Raw genomic sequence first — 26,189 nt, forward strand, 5'->3', positions numbered from 1 at the left:
GAAGTAAAAACCCAGAATCTAGAGTTCAAAGCATGAAGAGCACTAGAGCAATATTAAATCACACGCTGGCAATTAGGAGGAAAAACAAAAACTATTAACTTAGAGACACATGAAACTATGCATCCAAAAACACCAGTAGTGTTTTATTTAGAAAAAATAAAGTCTTCCTATGAATTAGATTACTAATTACAGGAGATGACACTTGCTATGATTATAAGAGCCAGGGACACATTTTGCCCCAGTGGTACAGAAGGGTGTGTATAATCCTTCCCTTTGAGTACCCTACTCCTCCCAAATGCCTAAACAGCAATTCCCACTGACCTGTCTTAAGTTTCTGCTGGTGTTGACTTAATCTTCATTTCTCCCTTCAATTAGTTTATTATTTTCTGGTTTGGTTTCTCTATCAGTCCATCTTATTTAAACTACATCCTGTGTTGTTATTATTATTATTATTATTATTATTATTGGAGCTTTACATTTTTTCCTAGGAGACTTTTTCAACTTCAGCCAGATGGGGCCTCTCTTCTTTCTCTTGGCTCTACTCACTGCAAGAATAAAAGCCTCCTCTGTTCTCTTTGGACTGGCTTCCAGCATTTGTAGGATGGTTTATCTGGAAGGAGCACTTCATATTTTTCCATGCTGCAACAGACAGTCCCCACCGTGGACATACACTGCTGAAGAAGAACCAAAACTTCCAAAACATTCACTCCATCTCTCTTTTAGAGCTCAGGAACTTTTTCCCCATCCCATCAACCTTGACTTCTCAAGGAGTCTTTGACCTCCAAGATGGAGGATGGAGATCCAACACCTCAGTGGGGTCACTGTCCAACTCTGCACTGTTGGATTGCCCTCCCCTGCAGAGCTCTGCCTAAGACACTACTCAACAGCAATCACGCTGGCCCTCCTCACCCATGGCTCTCCCCGGACAGCTGGTTTTCTACAGAAGGTAGTGCTTCAAGTTGCCTGCAGTGAGCACACACCAAGGCAGGCACTTTGGAAAAAAATAGTTGCACTAATGATGATTTTTTTTTGAGGTTTTTCCCTCCTTCTTGGTCTTTTCCATCCCCTACACATAGGGGAATCTGTGTCAGAGGAACTCAAGACCACATAGGATCTAACTCCATGTTATGCCCCTGTGTAATAGACTAGAAGGGGCATGCTTTTCTGAGCAAACCATTTTCTTGCCCCGAGTATAAATACATTCAGTAGAATACATAAACACGTAATTTAAAACCTGCTTTGACACAGGCAGAACTTGCAAGGAAGGAAAACTCTAGTGCAACCTCAGGGGAAAGCTTACATATTGACCCAGTCTGATCTGGCTCCCTTGGTCACTCCTTGCACCCCTTGCACAAACGGTAACAGTCAGGAGTTGTGGGTTTTGAGACGGTGTCTGTTCTGCAGCTCAGGACTGTAGTGTTTGTAGCTTTCCCAACACAGTTAATACTGCAAATCCTGCTTTCAGGCACTTGCTTAGCAAACCCTGATTTGCAGAAAATACCAGCCTGTGCCCTTGAATATAAGCACTGCTGGGTGCCACCTGCCAATGTTATGACTTGTTGAGAGGCCAGGTCCTCTGCCAGGCATGACAATGACACCTTGGTGATGTCTGCAGAAATTCCATTTGGACAGGGTGATCGCTGAGGCTGGAAAGCAGCTCAGTTCTGCTGCGTTAACATCTGAAGGCTGACATGGAGTCAGGGGTGCTCTTGCCCTGGGCCAGCCCGCAGCAGGGCTGAGCAGAGCTCACTCATGCTGCGCTCGTCGTTCTCCTCTGGCTCACTCCTGGACATGGAGGGGCTGCTGCTGGGCAAGCTGCGGCCAATGCCTGTCCTCAGGGCCCCCCCAGAGTCTGCCTGGGCCGGAGTGCTGTCATAGCTGGCCCAGGTGTAGTTCCTTTGGGTGAAAAACCGCCCCAGCAGCTGTTTTGGGAGGATTTTCTGTAGGCTTTCAGAAGTCCTTTGCTTTGTGCTCAGCTGAGTGTAATGCAAATCCAACTGCAGGACCACGTCCATCTGGAAGGGTACAACAGAGGACACAAAGTGAAATGGGTAGAAGAGCTGAAGCAGAGCTTTTTGCTTCGTCAGAACACTTGATGGGCTCAGCCGCCATTCTGAAGGCTCACAGCCCCATGCTGTGGTGTGCCAGGGCAGTGCTGCTGTCTCAGGAAGTGAGCTGCTATGTACCTTCACAGCATCTATGGGCTTGAGCCACAGTTTCTGGATTTCAGGACTTGTCCTGAGACCAGGTCACCTCACTGGAGACCTCACTGACCAGGTCACTGAGAGCACCGAGGCCTCAAGGAAGAGGGAATGCCATGACATTCATCCCAGTCACGTCCATCCTTGCCAAAGCACAGCACAGCTCACACAAGAGGAAGGCACACAAGGGCAGGGATGTAAGCCACTTAAAGCACACATGCCACAGTACAAAACAACAAAACACTTTCAAACAGCAAGGACAATCAGCACTCTGCAAAGATCCATTTGGAGTCTATCTTTATAATATATGATGAAGGACTCAGAAAATAACAGGCCTGTGGCAGCCACCCCCCCAGAAAATGGAGCCCCAGCATGGGGCTGTGCCCAAGACGTCTGGCTGTACAAAGCAGAGAGATGGCACATGCAGCACAAAGGAGATTTTTCCTACATGCCTGGCAGACAACAGGGTCCAGCTCTCATACCTGCATTTAAAAGCTTGGGAAGGGTTCAAGGAAAGAACTCCGGAAACAATCAAGTGCTGAAAGAGCTGTCATATGCTGATGCACGTATCCTACCTGGCTAATGCTGTTTGCTGTAGGAAAATCAACACAGCAGTTTGAGAGCAGTGTTCAGGGTGAGCTTGTGTGGAGCCCAGCAGATAAGCATCTGGCAAGACCCACTGGCTGGGTGCTAGAGGAGAAAAAACTAAGGGAGAAACAAGGTCCATGCTGCTATTTGCAGAGAAAGGATCTGCTGGAAAAGCCAAGCCAGGGGACCAGTACTACTGTGTCTCATGTGGTCTTTAAATAGTCTTTTGAAGAGTGCCAAGGAGGCAGTCTGGCTCAGGCTCAGTAGTACCACTCTGAGAGCAGGAAATCATCCCTTCTGCTGCTCAGGCAAGCACAGTGCTCAGTGAGACATCCTTCACTCACAACACGTGGGCTACTTAGACCTCTGTAAGGCTGCCACAGGCAAGGAACAGCCCCTCTGGGCAGGTAGTGGAAATACAGAGTGAGGCAAGAGAAAAGCAAGCTTTTGTGCCCACCAGCAAGCTCTGCTAACATCAATCTGGGCAAGATGATGACACCACAGATGCTGGGCATCTTCTGCATGGAGCCAAAAGTTGCATGGTCAGAGGGGTACAGCCAGCAGCAGTGGGGAGAACTGCTTGTGCGAGGCCACAGGAAACTGTACTTGCACTCTACCTGAATTTTCTGTAGTCCACAGAGTTGGAAGACACAGTCCAGCTTCTCCTGCCTATAGACAGAGGTAAGCAGAGAATCCATTTGGTCTGGGTGACTCTCTTCCAGATTGGTCACATCGTCCACTTCCTAGGTCAGGAAAACAAAGAAAATGTGAGGAAATCTCAGTGTTTGCCTGGGCATGGAGGCACAACTGCTCATCAAACATGCCTCTTCTCTACACAACAGTGCCTGGGGCTGGCCTGTGCTCTTGACACTTGGTCTCGTGGCAATGTGGTGTACTCTAACTGAAGTACTAAAGAATGCAAGCAGCAGGAATACAGATTTTACATACTTATCTCAAGTAGATCAGTGGCAAAACCTACCTAAACACCCTCCGAGGGCAGGAAATCTGTGTTATGGGATTTCCGGTAGTGAAGTTAAGAGCAAAAGCCAGTATCACAATGATCTGTAGTGTAAGAGACCTGTAGAGGAGGGAGCAAGGAGGTTCCCAAGAGCTTAGATGGAGGGAGATCTGAGATGTGCTGGGTAATGAGTTTGCCCCTGCCATTTCCTGCCTAATTACTCAAACTTTCCCAGAACAGCTCCCTCTCTCTAAGGTCATCAACAATAACATTCACCTCCAGGAACCTCCCCTGAACTGCTGCCTGCAGAAGGCCAAAGCAATTTGTTTCTGGCCAGAAGAATACTGGCAGTGGAAGCTCAAATGCTGGATCCTAAATGCTGGCTGGGATTTGCAGGTATCAGAGTCACTTTTGCCTGCAAGGCTGGCAGAATGGGAGTAAAAGTTGTCCCACTGCTGCTGATCCAGCATGTTCATTAGAGGCAGGCAGAAGGAAAGCATTTATCTCTGCATAAAGCAAAGTCAAATTCCATCTCCATGCCTGGCAACTTGTTACTGGAAAGAAAAACTGGAAAGCATTTAGGATAGATCAGGGCAGCAAATAGAGTTGGCAAAAAGAGAGGTGGATGTGCCAACAAAAGGCGGACACAGCTCATAGGGGGGTGGAGCAGCTGTCCTGCACAGGGAGCCTTTGGGCAGCCAGAACTGAAATGGGAGACTACAAAGCAGAGCACAGTCTGCAAACAAACACTGCCCTCTCCTGCCCTCTCCTTGCTTAGCTCATTGCATCAGGTATCTGCTCCAGATTCCAAACATGGATGGACATTTCTACGCCCAGCCCAACAGCTGGGTTAAACTAAACCTGCTGACAAAACAGAAGCATAAGGGAAAGCAGCCTGGACATCATTGATGCAGAGCTTCTGCAGGACACCTGCAAAAGGGAGCAGAGTGGAGAGTGCTTCAACAGCACCCAGCCAGCTCCATCTCACCCAATACTGCTGACCTTGTGCTGCAGTATGCACTTAGGTGAGGACAGGGTGAGCATGAAGCCTGCCAGCCCCTGCTACAAGAAAATCATCAACTCTTTGGGTTAAAGGTGGTGCCTGCGCTTTCAGTAGCATTAGGAAAGTGCCAGCTGAAGCTGGGGTTGGGCTGCGTCCCCTTTTTTCTCCTTGCAAGCACTGATATGCCGTGGATCAGATGACTTCTAAGTGCCTCCTTTTGCAATTGCATTACCAGCCACTGTGAACCTTCAGAGATTAACATCACAGTTTGGTTCCAGCTAGCAGGGCAGGGATGCTCAGATCTGTTCTAGCACACTACACTCTTCTCCTGAGTGTTGGTCTATTGGTTTGCAATTGAACTGTGATACCTAATTTTTATCCCAAGAAAAACTCAACATATTACGGGCATGACTAGCACGAATATAGCAATACTCCATTACAAGATAGAACATGGTGCATGGAAAGCCAGGCAGCACCAGGAATCTAGACTGGATTAACCACATAGTGTCCCTGAATGGTACCCAGCCAGTCCCAAAAGCTGAATATCCCAAAGAGATGTGCTGCTTCTCTGGCACAGATATGGGGAGTAAATGGTCCCAAACTCAGATTCTTAATAATCCACCAGCTCTCCTGGACCTCTCATCTCCCCAGGGCTGACACTCACAAAAACCAAACAGCTCTTGAGATCAGTGACCTTCAAGACAGTTATCTGGGCAAGGACCAATCTCATCTCAAGGAATCAATTAGTATTGACATGTATGATTCAAAGCTCCTTTGCTGACAGCAACTTGTTATCCACATGTACCTGCACAGGGATGTGGTGGAGACACTGTCCCTGGAGGTGTTCAAGAACTGTGGATATGTGGCACTGTGGGACATGGTTCAGTGGCCACGATGGGGATGGAGCTGATAGTTGGATTAGATGACCTTAAAGGAATGTGACTGGGGAGGCCATTAGGTCAAACAGCTCCGAAGCAAGTGACTTAAGTTCAAAATATGGAGATCCAACACAGAAAGTAGACATTCAAAGAGTACAGATTAAAAAATGGGGATGCCTTATCTCTAGTGTCTAGTGGAGCAGACAAATGGCAACCCAGTGCCAGGATGTGCTGCCATGTCAGCACACACCGCTGGAGGTCAGTGTGAGCTATCACTGCCGTGGAAAAGGACAAAAACACGGGACTGATCCCATCTGCTCTCCTAGGTCCCCTTCTGGTCTGCCCCGAGTTTCTCCTGGGCCAGCCCTGGATGCAGAAACAAGCATATGGGTCCCTCCCTTCCCTACATGTGCTGCTGTGGAGTGGATGTGCACACACACATACACAATTTTCATGCATGTTAAGGGAGCTCACAAGGAAAAATTTGTCTTGGTGTCAGGTAGGATCAGGCTCCTGACCTCCGCTAGACACACTGCTCCACACCAATGACAATAACGTATCTGAGGGCAACATCCCTCCACAAGCAACAAGGGTGGAAATATCCAGTCACAACCACGCTATCCTTCAGCAAAGGGACTACAGATAATGAGGAAGACTGTTAGCAAAAAAGGAGCAGCAAAGAGAATTAAATCCTTAGAGATAGTGGGGAGGCCACCAGAGCTCTTACAGGAAAGATTCATGGAAGCTGGTACCACTCAACTCAGAACAAATGCAAGAGGATGTGCTGTTGCATGGAGTTATTTTAGCACAGTGGGTTAAAACAGCATCATTCAAAAAGCCAGATCTGCTTCCAAGCACAGAAAACAGACAGGCTTTTCACCTCAATCAGACTAAATGCAATAGTTCCATCAGACTGGCCAGAAAGTATCCTGAGGAATAACTGGTTAAAAGCACTGAAACCAGCACTAAATCCTTTTCACAATGCATTTGGAGCAAGGCAGGCCACTGAGACATGGAGGGAGCATTTAGAAGGCACAGAGCACTTGCAGAAGGGCAGAGACAGCATTAAGAGTGGAGGAGATCCTTTTGCAGGTTCAGCCCTTTCTGGTCCCCAGGACTCTTCAGGCTCACTGTAATGTCCCTCTCTTTGCGGGTGCAGAGGCAATCAAGGGGAATGGGCCCAACATCCCCCTACAAAGGACTCACAGTGGGCTGGCGGAGCATGAGCTGGGCATCAGTGATGGGGGCCGGGAGGTCCTGCAGCTTGGCGCAGACAGACAACACGTTGGAGAAAAGCCGGTGGAAGTGAAGCTCTGCCTGCACTCCACAGGGGAACGTCACTGTTTCGCTTGGGGGCTCTGCAAGGGAAACCAGAGTGGGCTGAGTGCTCAGCTCCTGTAGGAATCCCGCTGCCACCTCCCTGCAGAGCGGTGCCTGTGAGAAGTATGTGGTTCCCCTGCTCCCTCCTGCCTTGCCTGGCAGCTCCCCACACCACTCACCGTGGCTGCATCCCCAGCGCTCTGAGGCTGCTCCTGTGGGGCAGATGGGGTCTGTCAGGGAACGGGCTTCCTTCAGAGTGTGTTTGATCTCCATCACCTGCTTCCCAGTGACCATTGGATCCTGGCCAAGGTCTGGAAAAGACATTTTAGTGGCACAAGTGTCACTCCAGGTTCCTTATTTACCATCCTGCCTTTCAGACTACATCAACATTCTGCTCCATGCTGCCAGAACACTAAACCCTTGCGTGGAATACAGCCTGCAACTTCATTTCTGGGGAAGCAGAACAGGGGTGCTGATCTTTCCTCTCTCCTTTGCTGGGACTTGGTTTCTGCTGATATTTTTTCTCATCCCTGCTAGGGAAACACATTTCCAGCTTGGGTACAAACCACTCCTTTACCTTCTAATACATCTTCCAGCATGTGTGTAACTTTCTTCTCCTGCAAAATATGTTTCTTCAAATATTTCATGAAGATCCCAGAGCTGAACTCACCATCCTGCAGCTCATAGGCTTCTGCATCTTCGCACCTGCAAGGGAATGACTTTCTGAGACGGGAGGAAGACCTGGGAGTGAGTCAGGGCTTGCTGACTCCATTCAGACTGTGCCAGCTGAGTGTGAATTGGCCTCTCATGCAGTGGTGCAAAATGCTCGATGTTAGCTCAAGAGAAGGTGGGAAGGGAATAGGATGGGAAAAAAGTAGAGAAAGGGGTCAGAAGAGTAGAGTATTGCTTTTTTTGCCAGCCTTGTTGGGTGACAACAGCTGAACAGCCTATGGAACTAGAGCTGGAGCGGTAAGCAATGCTCATTCTCAACTCAGGAGGCTCCAGATGTCATGCTTGTGGCACACATACTTTGAGAAGCAGGTTCAGGCCTGGGAAAGGAGATGACAGGAGCTGATGTCACCTTCACAAGTAGCCTATAACTGATGAACAGCTTCCACTGGCAAAGTTAGGAGGAAGAAAAGAAGTGTCTGAATGGGAAATACTAGAGATAAATGGTGAGTGATGGAGAAAGCATAAAAAAGGCATTCTCAGTCCTCCAAAGTCTCCAAGCATGAAGGTATGCAAATAGCCAGTATTTATTCCTGTGTCACGATGTGAGCACAGCAAAATACACTTACGTGGCATAGCCATAAACAGTATTGCCCCAGGGCTCCAGTGGCTGTACCTGGGAGAGGGCACACTCTGGGTTGTACCTGTAAGAGGAGACGAAGGTACCACTCAGTCCGAGTTTCCACTAAAGTAGATGTCATGGTAACACTCATGGCAAGCCTTGCCTAGGAGTAAATCTGACTCCAGACAGACAGAAGAACATGGGGAATGGTTGCTTCTGAGGTAGGAGACATATGCCAGTAATATGGATATGTTCCTGATTGCAAAAAGAAAAGAGCACAGAGGTGGTATTACTCGGTGTTATTCAATTCTAAGAAGAGCAGAAGGGACCGATGCATTGCCAGCACACAGAAAGTTACCTAATATTGGTGCAACAGTCTGCAGAAGATGTTTAATGGCAGCATTAATCTGGCTCGTGTAAATTTTCTAAAGACCAAGAGAAGAGAAAATGTTGGAAAGCAGATGTGTGTAAATATGAACAGCGATCATAGAGATTTATCTGCCCCTGTGATGTTACTAAATGAGTGTAGAAATCTGAGATTCCAGGTCCAAGGAGGAACGAGGGATCAGATCTCCAAATAATCTGAGGTACTGTTGTCTGGAGACAGTGACCTGACAGAGGCTGGTGCAAACCTTTTGTGATGGCACCAGTAAAGCCATCTAGTGCATGCAGTGGAAATAATGGCCACAGTCCACTGCCCTAAAAGAAGACAAAGTTCAGCAGGGCATTTCCAGACCGTGACTAAATGCAGGGAGATGTTTGATATCAGAGAGCATGGCAGAGCTCCAGTAAAGGTACTGCATTCACACTGCATTCATGCAGTCCATTTCTCAACTGCATAAAATCTGCATTAAACTGTGACAGCATCCCAGTCAGAAGATGGTATCCTTTTCCTGCCCTAAGCAGCACACACCAGAAGCCCTCATAAATCAGGGAATTCCTGGAAGAGGCAATCGTATCCACCCAAAATCAGCACATGAACGTATTGGGCTACGCACAGGCTCCATGTTCCTGGTTCCTCCTGTGCTGAAGCTGAACATCTGCTACCACTTGGCAAGGAAAGAAGGCCTTCCTCATTTCCTTGGTATTTCTGATGCCAACACATGGGGAAAAGAGATACTTGGTGTGAAATCCCCCTTAGCACACACAGTGCTCCTTCTGGTCCATGCACAGTTGGGCAAGCCATGGAAAGGCAACAGCCATCTGCAGTTCACAACAGCAATTTAACAGAAAGGGCGTTGGGAAAGGAGGCCTCAGGAGCCCTGTTTGACTGGGTGTTGAGAACACATACAGCTAAGAAATCCAAACACTTTGCTGAGCTGAAGCAGTGACTTCTTGAGAAAAACAAGCCCAAGCAGAGAGCTTCCACAGCTATCCCCTGTGTCCACAGTGATAACACCTACAGCACAAAGTGCTGTGCTGTGCTTGCTGTGGGAAAGGGGAGGGAAGAAGTGTGAGACTGGGGCAGGAAGAGAAAAAAAAACAGCCACATAACATCAGAGCAGTTCTCACATCACATCATGTTCCCAAAGCACAGTAAAATTCACTGAGCACATAAATGGCCAGCAACAACAAGGAAGGAGGTATCAGCTCAGAACTATTTTATAGATTGCCTCTGTTCGTGTTAGAATTCCCAGGACAGCCTCCATGTAGCAAAGCTGCCTCCACATCACATACTGCCCTGCTATTTTCAGGCACAAAGTTTGGCATCTGGACAAGCTCCTGGGCTAACCTCTGCCACCAGATCTGGCAGGAGTTGTGCTGATGATTCAGCAGCTCTGCTCAGCAATGGCTCTCAGCAGCCTTGGTTCAGGGAACCAAAGCTCTCTCCTCCATGCAACAGCAGTGAGCTGCAGAAGGAGCACAGCATTTGGGGCAGATATCAAAGAAGAGCAGGCTCCACCACTGTTGAAGGTAGAGCAAGTCTCTGCTATGCAGAATAGCTTGTAAGCTATTCAAAGCTACTGTTCCAGCCTCTGCAGCTAAAAGGTGCCAAAGAGTCTCTGCAGGGCCTGTCAGCTCTTCCAGGGCAGTGGTATCAAAAGTTGTCCTTCCTTTGCTCACTGCAGAACCACAGAAAGAAGAAGAATTTTCTTCCTTCAGCTTCCAGGTCCTTTCTGTCCTGTAAATTAATCTCAGGAGCCCCAAATAAATGAAACGATGACAACTGCTACTGGATAAGCCTAACTACCTCTGCTGAAAATGGGCAACTAGCAATTTTCTGCTACTCACAGGCTTGCAAGATGGAAGAATGGGCTTTCCACACTAAGAGGGGAAAAGCTGATCCCTGCCCTCAGCACCAGCCTTGGCTCCACTTCACAGTGTGATTTCAGTAGCCTTTGAGGAAGTAAAACCAACTAGCATGGCTTGAAATATTTTTCCTGAGTGCTGTATACTTCTCACTGAGATGGTAACAAAAACAAATGACAGAAAAAGATGAGTCACTCCAGGTGACGTGCCCAAATAGGCTGCATTTGGCAGCTTTTTCATCTCCCTTCTCTCCAGCACGTATCAGACAGGATCTGCTGCTTACAAAGTTGCATCTACCATGTGACCAACTGGGCTTCCCAGGAGATCCTGCAAAACCTGACAGCCCTGCTGATTCCATGACGCAGACGCATAACCTCTCACAGAGACCTTGGCAGTGCAACAGAGGATGTGTGTGCCCTTGAAAATCCGTAAGAACATCTCACGTAGTTGTGCAGGAACCCAGTGCTGAAGGGAGGGTGAAGCTGGCAGCCACTTCCCCAGCCCCTTGAAATGCCACACTCTGCATGTCCCGGTGAGGAAGGGAGAAGAGCACCTACCATTTCCTGCAGGTGTCCAGCAGGATCAGGTTCAGGGCTGTCTGCTGCTGCTGCATCTTCTGAAGGATCCTCTGCACGCTGATGCAGTTCTCAGGGGCATAGAGTTGTGGAGCATCAACAGGGACCATGTAGTTCCTCCCCAAATGTTCATACCCGTGTCCGGCATAGTAGAATATAGCTGGGAACACGGAGAGGAGAGAATGAGTCATGCAAGCTTGCAGGTCTGCAGCCAGTTCTCCATGACTATCTCCCACCTCCTGCCCTGTAGGGATACTGGGCTGGGACACTTACACTAGGAGCACTTCCAGGCAGACAAATTGAGCTACCCTGACCTCAATAATTTGACTTTTTCAAATCCATGCCCTTCAGTGGAGCAGGCAGAAGCCCTGACAGGCTCCATTGTACCTGTGGTTTCCAGAAGCTCCTTAAGAGACACCAAAGCCACCAGGTTTATAGGTTTGCTAACACATAATCATTTGTGAAACAATATCCAGGCTTGGCATCTGCCAGGCTGAATACCACCTTTGAACAAATATTTGGCTAAAAGGTGATCTCCTTGCAAGAATGTGACAACAGATAAAGCATTTTGCCCTGACCAACAACACTTTAACAACCTTTTAAAGAAGAAGCTTCTCAGCTTCCTAGTTCAGAACAGACTCACAGAGGCTCAGATGGTGGGAAATATTCTCCGGGTTACAAAGGTCTGCTAGTATTTATACATCTATGAGACAGTGGGATTGAGAAAAACAGAGAGAGATGAAAGATGTCCAGAACATGTGCTTCAAAATCTCAAAACAGATACCAGCCCTGTAAGGTGGGAGAAGAGACATTCATCCAAGTGTTGGTGGCAAGTCCAACAACCAATGTCAATTTTGATTTGGAGCGCAAGAAACGTAACAGTGGATTCTAACTTCACAAGAGACAGCAATGTGGGGACATCCACGCTGGAAAGCCAGCACAGACAAGCACGGCATGACCAAAGCTGGTGCTTTTCCAACGCCTACACATGTTCACTGAAGGGTTTTCCCTTCTGCACAAGGATCCCTAGGTGGGCTGTAGCTTTCCAAAAGGAAGCTGTGTGTTGGTTTCCCAGCACTGATAGAATTGCCCAGGGGATGCTGCTGAAAGACAACTTGGGGAAGTGAAATCTGTTAAAAATAGCTCTGTGAGGCAATGCGAGCAGTTGCACTACTGCAACAGAGCTACAGAGAAGAATGAGAGGTCAGAAATGGGAACAAGTGGCTACGAGGCAAAAGTAGAAGAAATTCTTCAGTTAGATCCACTGCCAAAACCCATGTTTCATTGAACAATCTCTTATTAATTTTCTTCTGCTCTTCCTGCCCCCGTAGTTTGCAAGAAACTCACTTTGATCTCTGCTGCTGGAAGGAACGCAGTGAATGAGGCAGGAGCTGAAGGACGGAAAGCATGACCTCATCCCATGGAGTGAAACCATGACCTCATAGTAAATGAAGCCTAAAGTCATCTTGAGCTTCCGTTCTCAAGGGACAATGGAAAGTTACTCAAATGGCTGTTTTCACAGGCGCCCATGAGCTTTGGGTTCCTCTTCTTAGGGATCAACAGCCAGAAACAGAGGATTCAGGTTTGCACAAGAAAGTTTCGTAACTAGCAAATCAAAGCCACAAAAGCCTCCTCTGAGAATATAAAAGAGTATAAAATGGGAAGAACTGTGGAAAAATCAGATACAGGTCTTTCAGGTTTAGATCCTAAAGCAGTCAAGCACTTCACAGAATCACAGAATTATAAAGGTTGGAAAAGACCTAGAAGATCATCAAATCTTCTGGCTTTCGTCTCTCTGACCCCGTTTCTGTATTTAAAATGGAGGCAATGGCATCCTATACATAATAACAGCATCACTGACACTTGGAAAGAACTGAAATATTACAGAAAAACTCACAAAGAATCATTAAATTATCAAATTTCCTAACTTTGGGGGCCTCGTTTTGTACCTTTGAATGCTCCCTGTGCTATTTAAGCCACAGTGACTTGAGTTCAGAGAGAAAGACAGGAACTTCACATGGAACTGAACAACTCTGCTGCAAATCTCTTCTGGATTGAATGGCTCTTCCTGAACAGGAATGTCAACATTTTGCCCAGAGGGGAAATGGCGTTTTGGTGTTTTTTTTTCCGAGTTCCATTTCAACACTCTGCCCACATCTTGTGAGTCAAAAACTGCTGATCATAGACAAGCTTCCGAGTACCAAATTAAAAAGGGGAAGCTCCAGGCACTGCTTATAGTACAGGAAATGTCAACACGCAGCTTAATTAATGCATGACGGCATATTCCTACTATTTCACTTGTAAGTTTTTGCTTTTGTTGCATTTCTGCCATTTTTGACTCGGGACTTTTTAGGATACTTGAAATAACAGCTGGGGAGATTTCTTGTTTGTCTGAGGGCCGTATAATGAGATTATTCAGGGAATGTTTGGGGCCTTCAAAGTGCATTGCACCTTTTGTAAGAGGAAAGCTGTAGGAAAAGCAGTCAGATGAACCACTGCAGCCCTGGAAGCCCTTGGATCACCTCAAACATCCACACATGCAATACCATTCTGCCTGAAATGAAACCTTTTTTTTGCTCTGGGCTTGAGAAACCTGTGATGAGGCTGAATAACAAAAAGCACGAAGTCCTGCACTGGGACAGGTAACACCAGGCAACATTTTGACTGGGGCTGAGCACTGGTTGAACAGTAACGTTAGAGATAAGGAAGAGGAAACACAGCAGCCACCGTGCTAAAGATAAGCCAGCACCTGGGAACACAGCTACCTTAGGAGACACAGGACTGGCATAGCAAGGGAAGTTGTCAGCACTGCCATTAACCCTAAGGAGACTCCACTTAGGTCATACATCCAGTTTTAGGGGCTTCAGTTCAAGAAGTAAGAAAAAGGCCAGTAGAAGCTACTGAGCTGATGGGCTCCGGGGCCTAAAAGAAGAAGGGGCAGAGATGGAAGACAACAAAGCCCAACTCCCTTCATCAGCAAAGATCATAAGACATGAGGCAACAAGCTGCTGTCTCACCACCATCTGTGTGAGTTATGTCAAAACTGAATCTCTCAGTTAGCTTTACGTGTTCCTGGAGCTACTGCCTTGAAAACATGGATATACAGTGTTTAGAAGGAGTTGTTGGCTTCCTCTAAACATGCATTTCTATTAAAAAAGCAAGTTAATTTCAAGGATTTGCACTTCACCTGGTTCTTTCAATCTCATGCAAAGAAAACAGGTGAAAAATTGCTAGAAGATGCATCACAGTGAGAGGCAGCATCATTCGGAAGACCCAAGGCAATCAGCAGGCAGACAGACTGAATACCCCACCCTAAGTCTGGATGCCACACAATGACAGCAAACATCTTCCACTTGATCACAGTGCTGGGAATGGCCCATGCCAAGGTTCACTGCCTCCAAATAACAGACTGCTCAGCTCAGAAAGCTGTAAAGAAAACCACTATTTGAGGCAGGCTATGCCAAGCAAACACTTGAGGCTTATCAAGGTTCAGTAGCTCAGCTGTTTATGTTTTCCTTGCCAGTGCACAAAACCAATTTTGCCAGGAAGGATCAATGGCCACAAAAGCAGAAAAGTACTAGAAGTTTAAATAAGGCATGAGAGCATGAAAGGTTTGCCATTTCCTAATCTTCTTCCTCCCCACTGCTTATGAAAACAGGGGAATTACCATGCAGAAAAAAAAACCCACCATTTGGTCTTCAAGGCACTACACATACAAGGCAGAGCGGCCGTGCCTTACACAGATGTGGAAAAAGCACAGCAGCTCCCCAGGGAATTCTCTCGCCCAGAAGAGAAAAAACCTGAGATGCAAAGGGATTTCAGAGAGCAACCAGAAAAAGAATCTGCAGGTGAACTCACTAGAATACGCTGTCGTCAAATGATATGGGGCTGGAGCAGCAAGCACTGCCTGCTGCCTTTCCCTGCTAACTCAGCCTCCCTGGGTGAGTCAGCGCCTCTGGGAATCAGGGATCTTTGCAGTGTTTCACTTGGGGCCTCATCCCTATCCATTGCACAACTCCTAACCTCACAGTAAGCACTAAAATTGGCCCTGTGTTGACTTGTTGCCTTACTCCCTTAGTACGCCACTTAGCTGAGAGGGTGGTGAAGATAAGCACTGCTCAAAGCAGGCTGTGCCTCATGTTGAGGTTTCAAAGCATGAAAACAAAAACCAAAAAACATCTGCCAGGTGCTTTTGGGGTATCCATCAAGCTGGAAGAATCCCAGAAACCCCAAGGAAGCTACTTCCACCGCAAAAATCTGAACACCTGCTTTAAGACCCACAAGATCCACCCTTTGGTTTTGTGTTTACGGAACACTTCCTGTGGAAGTTAAACCCCAAAAGCCACCTGTCTGCAGCTGGGAATATGTACTTCTGCAAAAAGCCCATCAGCAGCTCAAACATCAGGAATGAGAAAGAAGCAAATCTTGGCCAGCTGTAGCCAATCAGAGATCCTGCCCTGACAAAAGAGTGCATGGGGCATCCACAACTAACCTCCTAAACGTTGTCATCTAAGGAAGAATTTCAACACCCTCTCCCTTTCACCATCAGAAGCACTGGCTTCCCTAAACCCCAGCACAAAACCATGCTAATCAAGTCAGAGGTTAGCCACATGATGGAGAAAAACCTATTTTGACTACATGTAACCTTGTGTTTAGCTGGGATTTCTGCCAAGCTTGGCACTACTGCAGACTGCGCAGCGGGGATACCCCAACCCACATAAAGAAAAGCGGGTTAGCGGAGCCCCTAATTTATTTTTGTTATTTTAATACAATAGCTGTTAGGAAAATTGCCAAATCTCTGCTCCTCCCTTTCTCTGACTGCTGCCACTGGTACATAAACTGCTGCCTTACCATAGACTCCTTTCTCCAGGAGCTGCAGGAACCGACTGACTGCTGCCACCATCTCAGCCTTGTTCAGGTCCAGGAGAGAGACAACTTGGAAGCCCAGCTGCTTCAGAAGAAGACTCAGCTCAAACACATCTGTGATGGGAGCCATCAGGTTTGGATGATGCTGGTAACGGTTGTTGCCCACTAAAAGTGCTAGTTTGCCTGTAGCTAACAGAAACAAGTGACAAAGTTGTAAGTGTTCAGCAGACGGCAAGATCTAACTTCCTTTGGTTGGCATGAGGACAGGGGAAATCCTTTCTCACTTTTAGGAAGGAAGGTTAAACCTGCCACGAGCCTGAAGCACCCTCCAGAAAGCCCTCAGCTTTTTCAACACTTGAATAAAATACACAAGGCATCATTTTGAAAGAAAGACCTGAAAAGTTTCCACTGGGGAAGCAAAGCTCCAGGAGCAGAAGAGAATCAGCACTACTGTGGATTTCTGGCACAGGTCCTGTCATGTCTGTCTCACATACTGGTGGTGCCTGGCAGAGGAAAGCTCTGAGCTAGTTTCAGAAGTACCTTTCCCCAAGGGGCTGAAGGAAGGAAACTCCATCTTCTGCTTTCATTTTAACCCCCAGCTACCCCCGTGGGAAAAGCAGATTAGTGGGTTTCAGCGGCTGTGCTTTGACCCGGCACAAGGAGGTATTTCAAAGAAGGAAAAGGTGTTGTGCAAAGCAGACTTCATTGTCATTTGGCTGGCATGGAGGCTAAGGTTGGGTTACTCATTAGGGATTAATCTTACTCCACTGGGTGAGACAGATGAGGTCCTGGCACGGGCCGAGACTCGTCCTGTGCCTCACAGATCAGATCCCGAAAGCAAAGAGCCAGTAGAGCCTGTGGCAGCATGGCCATAAAAGCTTGAAATGTCCTGAGCAGGAAAAACACATCAATGCCGTCCCCTCCCATCCACTTTGGAGCTTGACTTTTAATTAAGGGAATAATTTCTCAAGAAGAGAAGACAGTACTCACCAAAAAACTTCTCAGAGCGACAGGTGCCTGGAAAAGAAAGAGGGGAATGGTAAGTCAGTGCCCAGCATGCAGCATTCCAGTGCCAGCTCCCATGGCAGATCTGGAACCTGCTCCCATTGCCCCTGGCAATGCAAACTTGGATCACACATGCATTTGCTTCCCTTCTGCAACTGCAGAAGTAAAACAAGCTGCTCCTCAATCAAGTTTTTTGCCACTTCCTTGTTAACTCCACAGTCTGCTCATTCAAGGAGCCTGTCTGCGTGGGCCTTTGGGATGTATCTGAAATCCCACTTTGGCAGTGAAGTGGGACAGCAAGTGGTTGGGGATGAAGGCCAGGGGATGCAGGAGAGGAGAATGACTATGTGCAAGTGGCTGGAAAGCAGAGCTGGGAGAAAGGCCAGGCAGGGGAAACAGAATGACTCCACAAAGAAACTCGGTCAACATAAGCTTCAAAATAGAGAGCTACTCCCTACAAGCAGGAAGGAAGCCAACTGTTTGCTTTTGGTGTATCACAGTCCCACCATCTTCAACACCCTAGTTTGCCTTCTCCTGAATTTCAGCTGTTCCAGCTCAAAAAGGCCAAACCAAACATGGAGCACACATCTGTGAACTCCATCAGCTGCCCTACTGAAGAGCAGCAGGGTATCCATGCAGGAAGCCCACCCCTAAGCATACCCAGCATGAAGCCTCAGAAAATCATCATTACCATAAAAACCATCCAGCTCAGTGAAAACCCTGAAACTCTACAGGCTTGAAATGGAAAAAAAAAGTAAGGGCGTATTTTAATTGCATAAATCTGGAAGACCTTCATCATCTGAATACACGGCAATGACTGTACCGCAAATTAAAGAATCACAGAATCTTTAGGGTTGGAAAAGACCTCTAGTATCATTTAGTGTAACTGTGGATCCATTATCACCATGCCCACTAAACCATGTTCTGAACACCTCCAGGGATGGTGGCTCCGCCACCTCCCTGAGCAGCACACTAAGAATTTTTTCCATTTTTCCAACATGAGCCTTCCCTGGTGTAATTAAAGGCCATTACTTCTCATCCTATTGCTGTTACCCAGGAAAAGAGGCTGATCTCAACCTCCTTTCAGGGTGTTGTAGGGAGTGATAAGGCCTCCCCTGAGCCTCCTCCTCTCCAGACTGACCCATCCCAGCTCCCTCAGCTGCTCCGCGTAACACTTGTGCTCCAGACACCTCACTCCATTACTCTTCTCTGGACACACTTCAGGACCTCAATATCTTTCTGGCAGTGAGGTGCCCAAATATGAACACAGCACTAGGGATGCAGCCTCACCGGTGCCAAGTACAGAGGGACAATCACCTCCCTCTTCCTGCTGGCTGCGCTATTCCTGATACAAGCCAAGATGCCATTTGCCTTCTTGCCCACCTGGGCACCCCACTGGCTCATGTTCACATGGCACAGCTTGCCAGCCACTCAGCCCCAAGCCTGTAGCGATGCATGGGCTTGTTGTAACCAAGGTGCAGGACCTGGTACGTGGTCTCGTTAAACTTCATCCCGTTGGCCTCAGCAATGGCCCTCAATACAGCCTGCCCAGATCCCTCTGGAGGGCCTTCTTGCCCTCACACACATCAACACTTCTCCCAACCTGGATTATCACACTTCAGGCCTGCACATGCTGAGTGATCACGTTCAATACAATCTGCTCCATGACCTTCCCCTTACCGAGGACAGGCTGACAGGCCTGGAGTTCCCCAGATCCTCTTTCCAACCCTTCTTGTAGATGGGAGTCACACTGGCAGTCTCCTGTCTCCTGGGACCTCCCCTGTTGGCCAGGATTGCTGATAGATGGTCCAAAGCAGCTTTATGAGCACTTCCAACAGCTCCCTCAGCACCCTCAAGTGGATCCCATCCGGCCCCATGGGTTTGTGACAGCCTAGGTGCTCCAGGAATGCCTGGAAAGCCACCAGAACAAACCTGTTTGTCTTTTTTCTGACAGAGCTGCTTGTCTCATTTTAAAGCTGTCCTGCCATAACATCTGGAAACTGACCCCGTCTGTTCATGCTGTCTGTTACTCCAGGGCACTGCTTTGCAAGTTGCAAAGGGGCAAGGAGAATACACAAGGCTCTCAGATTACATGGGACCATTTTGCACCCTGGAGAAATTTTAATGCCATTGAAAAACTCCAGATGAAAAGCTTATGGCATAGAAAATTCTCTAGGTGGAGTAAAGAGCCCACAAAGCTATTCTCGTCTCACAGCACCACAAAGGCACATGGCCAAAGCAGCCGTCACACCGGAGGCAGAGTGTGCCCAATGCTCCTGAGATCCATCTTCTGCCCAGGACCCATCAGGTTGCACAGCACACACAGAATCAGCCCTGGGCTGCCAGCCCGATGGACCTGAACCTTCCCAGAATTATCACAGTGCTGACTGATTCCTGTGTCCCCAGCTCAGGGGTGCACATGTAGCTCTGCTGAGATCATCCAGTATATCCAGAGTGTGAATTTGTGCTCTGCAGGCTGTTCCCATGACACCTGCTGCAGGACTACCAGGACACTCCTGCAACTCTGAGAACCCCGCTCCATTCTCACATTTGGCTCCCTGCAGAAGCGCTCTTTAGAACCAGTGTCTTTCTTTTTCTCTTGTTACCAAGTCTGTTCAAGCTGTGGAAGGCTGTGCATTCTAGCTCTCCTAATCCCACAACCCTGAGCCCTGTTTCCCCATGCAGAAAGTGAGCCCTAAGATAACATCTCAGCACTTCATCTACCAGCCTGGTATTTCCATGCAAGTTCACTAAAATTGTCACATTCCTTTTCATGCTAGAAGATGATTTGCTGCAAAGCAGACATGGTTTAGCTCTGCTTACCAATGCGTATGTCCACTGCGCTGGTCCAGTGCTCTCCACAGCTGTTGGAGGCACAGCAGAGGTACGTGCCAGAGTCACTGACTTTGGTGTGGGTGATCTAGACAGATCAAAAGTTAAATTACATTATTTATGGTGACAGTTTTCTTCTAAAGAGCAAAAGTGCTCTGCCCAAATGCTCTCCTTTCTTTATCCACCAGCCCTGAAACTGTGTCACAGCCATACTCTGCCCCTGAGAGCCACACAAGCAGGACAGCACACTGCCAACACCAGCAGGTTCCCAATTTTCCTCCTAGGTGACATGTTCTAGATTTCTATCGTGTAGTATGTTTCCCATCTGTATCCAACCCTCCTGAAGGAGGTCAAGCACCCCAGCAGCGCTGGCTGGCAAAGACTTCTGTGGTTCTCCAGCCCAGCCTCCTGCTCAGAGAGGAACTAAAGCCACACCTGTCAAGTCAGCTGCAGCTTTGTCAAGACAGGTCTTGAAAATCTCTGATAACAGAGATCTCACTGCCTCTGTGGGTCCACACTCCACTGTTACAACATCCACCCCCCATAAAAAGAAGAATCTTTTCCTAGTTGTCAGGCTGAGCTTCCCTGGGAAAAGTGCTGTTTGAGACCATTGTGCCTCATAACACCATCTGAGAAGAGCTTGGATCTCTTGTCTTTATTGCCCTTCAAGTGACATCCCAGGAAGAAATCTGCCCTTTTTGCAACAAGAAGACAGTGCTGACTTATGCTCAGCCAATGAACCACCATAAAATCAGACCTTTTGCTGACTCTCTGACTCTCTCCTGCTGTGAATAACTGCTTTTCCTTCTAGCTTCCCTGCAGGCACACACCATTCCCGCAGCTTCATCACTCCATGCCCACAACACCTTGCATATGCCTACAATAAGCTCTTCTTGTGCCTCTACAAGAAGGAATGAGAGGCCTGCTGAGAGCCCTTAACAATGGCACATCTGTGAATCTCTTACTTCCCGGAGAAACATCCACAGCTTTTAAGGAAGCCAATAAAATGTATTCCCTCTTCAACCCTAGTCCTTCAGTCAGGGCTATCAAAGTAACAAGGGGGAATCTGTGCAGTGCAAGGAAATGGCTGAGCACAAGACTGTTTCTCTGGGGCAGAAGAGAGAGGGAGACAGACAAGGAGAGACAGCTTTAAGCTGGCATTCACCTGATCACACAGATCAAAGCACTCCTGAACCTCTGCACACAGATAACAGCTAGACCAAAGGACTGTGTCATCCTCACATTGAGAACGACAACAGCATAAAATATTCAGCAGTCTCTCCAAGGCTTCTGAAGCTCTCCCATACACACCATCCCAATGGGCTTCTCCCATCACCCACCTCAGTAGCCAAAGTTTCTGAACCATCCCAACATAATGTTACCCAGAGTTTCTTTTTCTTCTGGTGTTCCAGCAGGTTCCCGTTTTGGTACCACTGGTAGCTGGGGGCTGGGACCCCAATGGCAGCACACTGCAGCTGTAGTGGTTTCCCAACTTCCACCTTTTGCTCAGTGGGGTTGAGGATGATGACTGGTTCTCCTTGCCAGAGCTGAGGGAGCAGTTCTGTGAGACAGAGGCAAGGAATCAGTACTCCCTCCATAAGGACAGAAAACAATATTGCTTTTTTTTCTGTACAGCCTGTGTGCTTTGACAGAGAAGTCAACTTTTTCCACCCACACCAAGAGATGCCATTCCACAGGATGTGCTCACAGTGTCACCAATGCACCTTTCTGCCCCAGGAGCAGGGAATCCTTGAAAGCAATAACCACGACAGTATATGACACAACAAAACACTGCCCTCTTGCTTCCCCCAAATGTGCCTTGACTCCTGTCGATGTCCACTCTTTCCTGCTAAGGGTGCAGCCAACATTCTGAGGTCAGGCACACCCTAAGTCACCTTGCCCAGCTATGAAAAAAACAGCCTGTTTCATCCAGTCCCTCTGCCCTGTGCAAACACCAAGCAGCAAACACCCAGTATAACCTCCCTCTGGTAAACCCACAGTGAGAGGTCAGCACAGCAAGAGCATAAATACAGCTGGGATTACCAGGATCCTGACAGGGATCTGAAATACCTGGAGCACAGACACGGTGGTTTTGCTTAGACCCGTATCACTCCCATATAATGACCTGAGCTTGGAGGATACAATGCCCCAGAATCTCTAGTGTGATATCCAGTAATGTCTGTGCAAAGCAGAGAGAAGAGCAACACCAGAAGATGTGTTCGTACCTCTGCCAGCACATGGATGAACCTCCACCTTCACCCAGTCAGAGAAGACCACATTTCTGTAGAGGTCATTAATTCTGCAGGTGTAGAGTTGGGTCTGCTGTGCAGTGATGGGCAAATCTTGCTTGGTGGCACCAGGAATCTGGTGGCGGACAGACTACAAGGAAAACACAGGCAGTGGGCAGCAAGTCCCCCCATCACTGCTGGTAGCAGAAGGCACCAGCAAGCCCCTTTAAAGGCAGGAAAAGCTAGAATCCCTGGTTGTGTTACCTCCTCACAAGGGAGAACAAACCAGTGGAAACCCTTGGCAAGCACATCTGTATTATCACATCTCTTCTATTTTTTTCCAGCCTCCCTCAGCCCACCCACACTGCTCACAGAGGGCCAGCTCCCCTCACTGCTTGACATGGAGCTGGCCCAGTGCAACAAGGAAAGTCAGCCCTGCTCACATCATTACCTGGCACTGACAAAACCACTGGTACTGCAGGGAGGTGCGGGCCTCAGCTCTGCAGCGCAGAGTGAAGGTGTAGCCAACAGGAACGGAGACAGAGACTGGCTGCTCGGTGATCACAATGGCTGTTGGGAAACAGGTGTGGGTTTTCAACACAAGTAAGGGTGGCACTGAATGGGTCACACAATCAGAGAATCATTAAGGTTGGAAAAGACCTCAGAGATCCAGTTCTAGTCCAACCATCCACTTACCACCAATATCTCCCACTAAACCATGTCCCTAAGTATTACATTTCCATGGTTTCTGTACACCTCCAGGGATGGTGACTCCACCACCTCCCCCAGCAGCCTGTTCCAATGCACCACTGCTCTTTCAGAGAATAAATTCTCCCTAATATCCAACCTGACCCTCCCCTGGTGCAATCTAAGGCCATCACCTTTTATCCTCTCACCTGGGAGCAGAGGCCAACCCCCCACCTCACCACAGCCTCCTATCAGAGTGTTATAGAGAGTGGTGCGGTCTCTCCTGACCCTCCTTCTCTCCAGACCGACCCATCCCAGCCCCCTGAGCCGCTCCCCATAATACTTGTGCTCCAGACACCTCACTGTTCCATTGCCCTTCTCTGGATACACTGGAGGACCTCGATGTCTTTCTGGCTGCGAGGTGACCAACACTGAACACGGCACTGGAGATACGGCCTCTCTAGTGCCGAGTACATTGGGACGAGCACATACATCCCCAATCGGGTCGGGTCGCTCTTGCTCCTTCTGAGCATCACCGCTGCCGATGCTGCAGGCTCCCCCTCCTGCCCGGCTCACCGAGAACCGCCGAGCCGCGAGAACACCGCGAGGACCAATGAGTCCGCCCCGCTCACCTGTCTGCATCGCTCTACCGGCGCTCCGGTCGCCGTGTCTCGCTCTCCCCGGCCGCCCTCAGCCGGCGGCTCCTGGCCCCGCCGAGCACCTGCAGAGGATAAAGTAGCGGCCGGGGGTCGTGAGGAGTCCCCGACCCGCCCAGGCCCCGGGCAGCGCGGCGGAGCCCAAGCCGCCCTCCCTCCCTTCCTCCCCGCTCCCTCGGCGGCTGCCCCGGGCCGGGCCTGGCCGCGGTGCGGGGCTCTCACCTGGCGGTGGAGGAGGCGACTGCGGGCCGCCATGGTCGCCTGCGGGGAGCCGCCGTCCTCGGGGGGCAGCGCCGGGCTCCGGCTCTCCGTGAGCCCGCAGGCCCTGCGAAGAGGCGGAGGCGCTCACCGGGGCTCGGCCCGCCGCGGGCCCCGAGCTCTTCCGGCTTGTTCCCGGGGCCGCTCGGACGTCTCCCTTCGGGCCCGGGGACGGAGCCCGCACTCACCTGCCGCCGGCTCCACCGCCCGGGGAAAGCCCCGCCGGCGCTCAGCGCAGCACTTCCGCGCCGCCGGACCCGCCCCGTCGCCCCGCTCCGACAGCGGCTCCGCCCGGGGTTCGAGCCGCCCGTGCGGCCGGGCAGGGCCTGCTCCGCGGGGACACGGCGTGTCTGCGCCAGCCGCTGCTCGGAGCGGCCTCGGCCCAGCGCCTACGGGTGTCTGCACCGCGGACACAGTGGCAGCCTCAGACCCGGCCCCACCGGCGGCCTCTGTCTGCATTGCTGCGCTTCCCACATCCCCATCGGCATCCTCAGCTGTACTGAGCACTGTCCCTATGGGTGTCCGTGCCTCATCCCCTCGAGGGTCATCTCTCCATCCTCACAGCTGTCCTCACCTCGTCCCCACAGCCATCCTCATCCCCATGCTTGTAAGCATCCTCACTGCTATCTCTACGGGTGACCTCACCACATCCCTGTGAGAATCCTCATTCTCACACCCATACAAGTCCTCACCAGTATCCCTGTGGGTGCCCCTGCCCATCCCCACGACCACCCTTGCTCTCATCCCCAACCCCACAGCCACCCTCCTCCCCACCCCCATGATGCCGCCCTTCCTTCCATCCTTCATTGCTCACCTCTTGTCTGCGGGGCTGAAGCTCCAAGGCTCATGGTGGAGCCCCAGCTGTGTCGTCCCCTTTTCCTTAGCTGGGAGTAGTGAGGTGAGCCCCAGCACGAGGTGGTGACAACCTGTCAGGCTGCTTCCGCCAAGAAATCCCCTGCCAATTGGGCCAGGCATCACGAGGGCTACAGGGGAAGTGGCTCAGGGCCAGCCCGCCCTGAGGTTGCACAAGCCCCTTTGGGATGGCAGCAGGGTGACAGCTAGGGACAGCCTGCTCACACAGCCCAGCTGTTGGGGCAGCACCATAAGCTCTGGAGCAGGCCCTAACTGCATGCTCTGAGTCATCTGATTTTGTACTCAAAATCCAAACGTAACCTTTTTGGTACAAAGGAGAAGTGTGAAGTTGCTCCCCTGGTTCCTGAAATCTCCCTTGCCGGATGCGGAAATGGGTCTGAGTATTCATTAATAAGTCAGCCAATTGATTTAGGAGTTAATTTCAGAGAAGCCTTCTGGGAGCAGAACACTTGTGCCTGTCGGGTTTCTATCACAAACAGCCCTTTATGCCAGGATGAGAGATCCTTAGGGCACTTCTGGAGATACAGCTTAATGAAATTAATTACGCTCGTACGCAGGCTGTGCTTTTAGAAACAACAGAGTGGTGAATATAAGGATTCATTATCACTGCACCGTGACTTCCATGTGCAGAGCACAAAAGGCAGAGTATTCTCTGCCACCAGCATCTCAGGTGAGGCCGCAAGTGCGTCTGGGGCAATGAAATGTTCAGAATTCACCATCATTGCATTTAATTTTGCTATGTGGCTCTATGGCACATCCACATCAGGGCTAGTTGCCCTTCCTTTGTAGGCAGAAGTGTGGTGCAGAAACCAGCACAGGAGGAGGATGGAGGAAGGATTTTCTCCCTCCACATCATTTTCTCTGTGCAGAATGGGACAGTCACACCCTGCTCTTGCGAAGCTGGTAACCTTTCACATGGCCTTTGTGAGCAGAGGGGATTGAGGAATAGAATGCTCAGCACAGTCACAGGTACTTTGTTTCTGCTCACCTCCCCAGCTGTCTCTAAGAACACACAGACCAAGCACAGAACTCAGAGAGGGTCCAGCCAAGTGTTTTGAAATATACTCCTACATCCGTTAATAAATACATTAATAGATTGCAAATGAAGGTTCTGTCTGAATGTTTTCCAGTAGTTCTGTCACATCTCTGATGCTGAGTAGCTATAAATGCAGTGTGGGTAGCTAATAAAAATGATCATTAAATTAACCCCAACACTTTCCAGGAGCTAAAGATGACACTTCTGCTTGATGCAGCAGCTTTTTAATCAGCTACAGTCCTCTGCATTTCTATTATGTATCTTGTGGTTGCCTCAGATCAATATGAGCCCTTCAGTGTGAACATGTGGCAAAGAGTATGCTTTATTTTATTTATTAATTTATTTATTTTTCCATGCCAGTGGTGTTTATTTGTTGATATTACACTGGAAAGCAGGAAAAAGCTTATTATTTAGAAAGGGAGGAACTTACATGTATATGTACAGGATGGGAAAAGGAAGGGTTGTGTTAGAGTAGTGAGCAAACAGCTGTGACTCACTGCCAGTCAGCACTGGATTTGCAGGCAGAGGACGAAAGCTTTGCTAACAAGGATTGAAGCCTTGTGGCTGACTGGCTTAGGCTTCAAAAACAAAATGGTGAGAGAGCAAGTTTCCAAACAGAGACAGAAGCAGAGGGCAGTGTCACTCTGCAAACAGACATGCTGCAAAAGTAATCTCCGTCTCAGC

General features: G+C 49.0%; 1 protein-coding gene across 25 annotated transcripts; it reads right to left on the reverse strand.

Moving 5' to 3' along the window:
* Positions 1 to 122: 122 nt before the first annotated feature.
* Positions 123 to 24,558, reverse strand: LOC107318636 (mucosa-associated lymphoid tissue lymphoma translocation protein 1-like). 25 transcript variants are annotated; one of them, XM_085516050.1, is made up of 16 exons: positions 23,561 to 23,880; positions 23,315 to 23,403; positions 22,447 to 22,565; positions 21,993 to 22,146; positions 21,108 to 21,328; positions 19,759 to 19,855; positions 16,921 to 16,947; positions 15,916 to 16,119; positions 11,047 to 11,224; positions 8,247 to 8,321; positions 7,526 to 7,653; positions 7,128 to 7,259; positions 6,835 to 6,986; positions 3,407 to 3,532; positions 2,777 to 2,891; positions 123 to 2,015 (listed from the first exon to the last, which is right to left on the reverse strand). In XM_085516050.1, exons 2-15 carry the CDS (start codon positions 23,322 to 23,324, stop codon positions 2,805 to 2,807), a joined length of 1,710 nt encoding a protein of 569 aa, XP_085372176.1. In that variant the 5' UTR covers positions 23,325 to 23,403; positions 23,561 to 23,880; the 3' UTR covers positions 123 to 2,015; positions 2,777 to 2,804. The 25 variants fall into 25 exon arrangements, 20 of the variants coding, with proteins under 20 accessions (XP_085372176.1, XP_015728212.1, XP_085372175.1 ...); XM_015872726.3 differs by having other exon boundaries at positions 2,777 to 2,793; positions 23,561 to 23,879; XR_004308517.2 differs by having other exon boundaries at positions 1,882 to 2,015; positions 2,684 to 2,793; positions 23,561 to 23,879.
* Positions 24,559 to 26,189: the final 1,631 nt, after the last annotated feature.

Source organism: Coturnix japonica, chromosome 14, assembly GCF_054131305.1.
Source record: "Coturnix japonica strain WE chromosome 14, WE-NBRP24, whole genome shotgun sequence".
Taxonomy (NCBI): Eukaryota; Metazoa; Chordata; class Aves; order Galliformes; family Phasianidae; genus Coturnix; species Coturnix japonica.

What these genes read in the sequence shown, in the direction of transcription:
- LOC107318636 (XM_015872718.3), bottom strand. An exon ending in TCGCTCTGAGAAGTTTTTTG is followed by an intron (nt 16,120 to 16,920) that starts GTGAGTACTGTC and finishes TGTTTCTGTTAG; the next exon opens with CTACAGGCAAACTAGCACTT. An exon ending in GCGCTGGGGATGCAGCCACG is followed by an intron (nt 6,987 to 7,127) that starts GTGAGTGGTGTG and finishes TTTCCCTTGCAG; the next exon opens with AGCCCCCAAGCGAAACAGTG.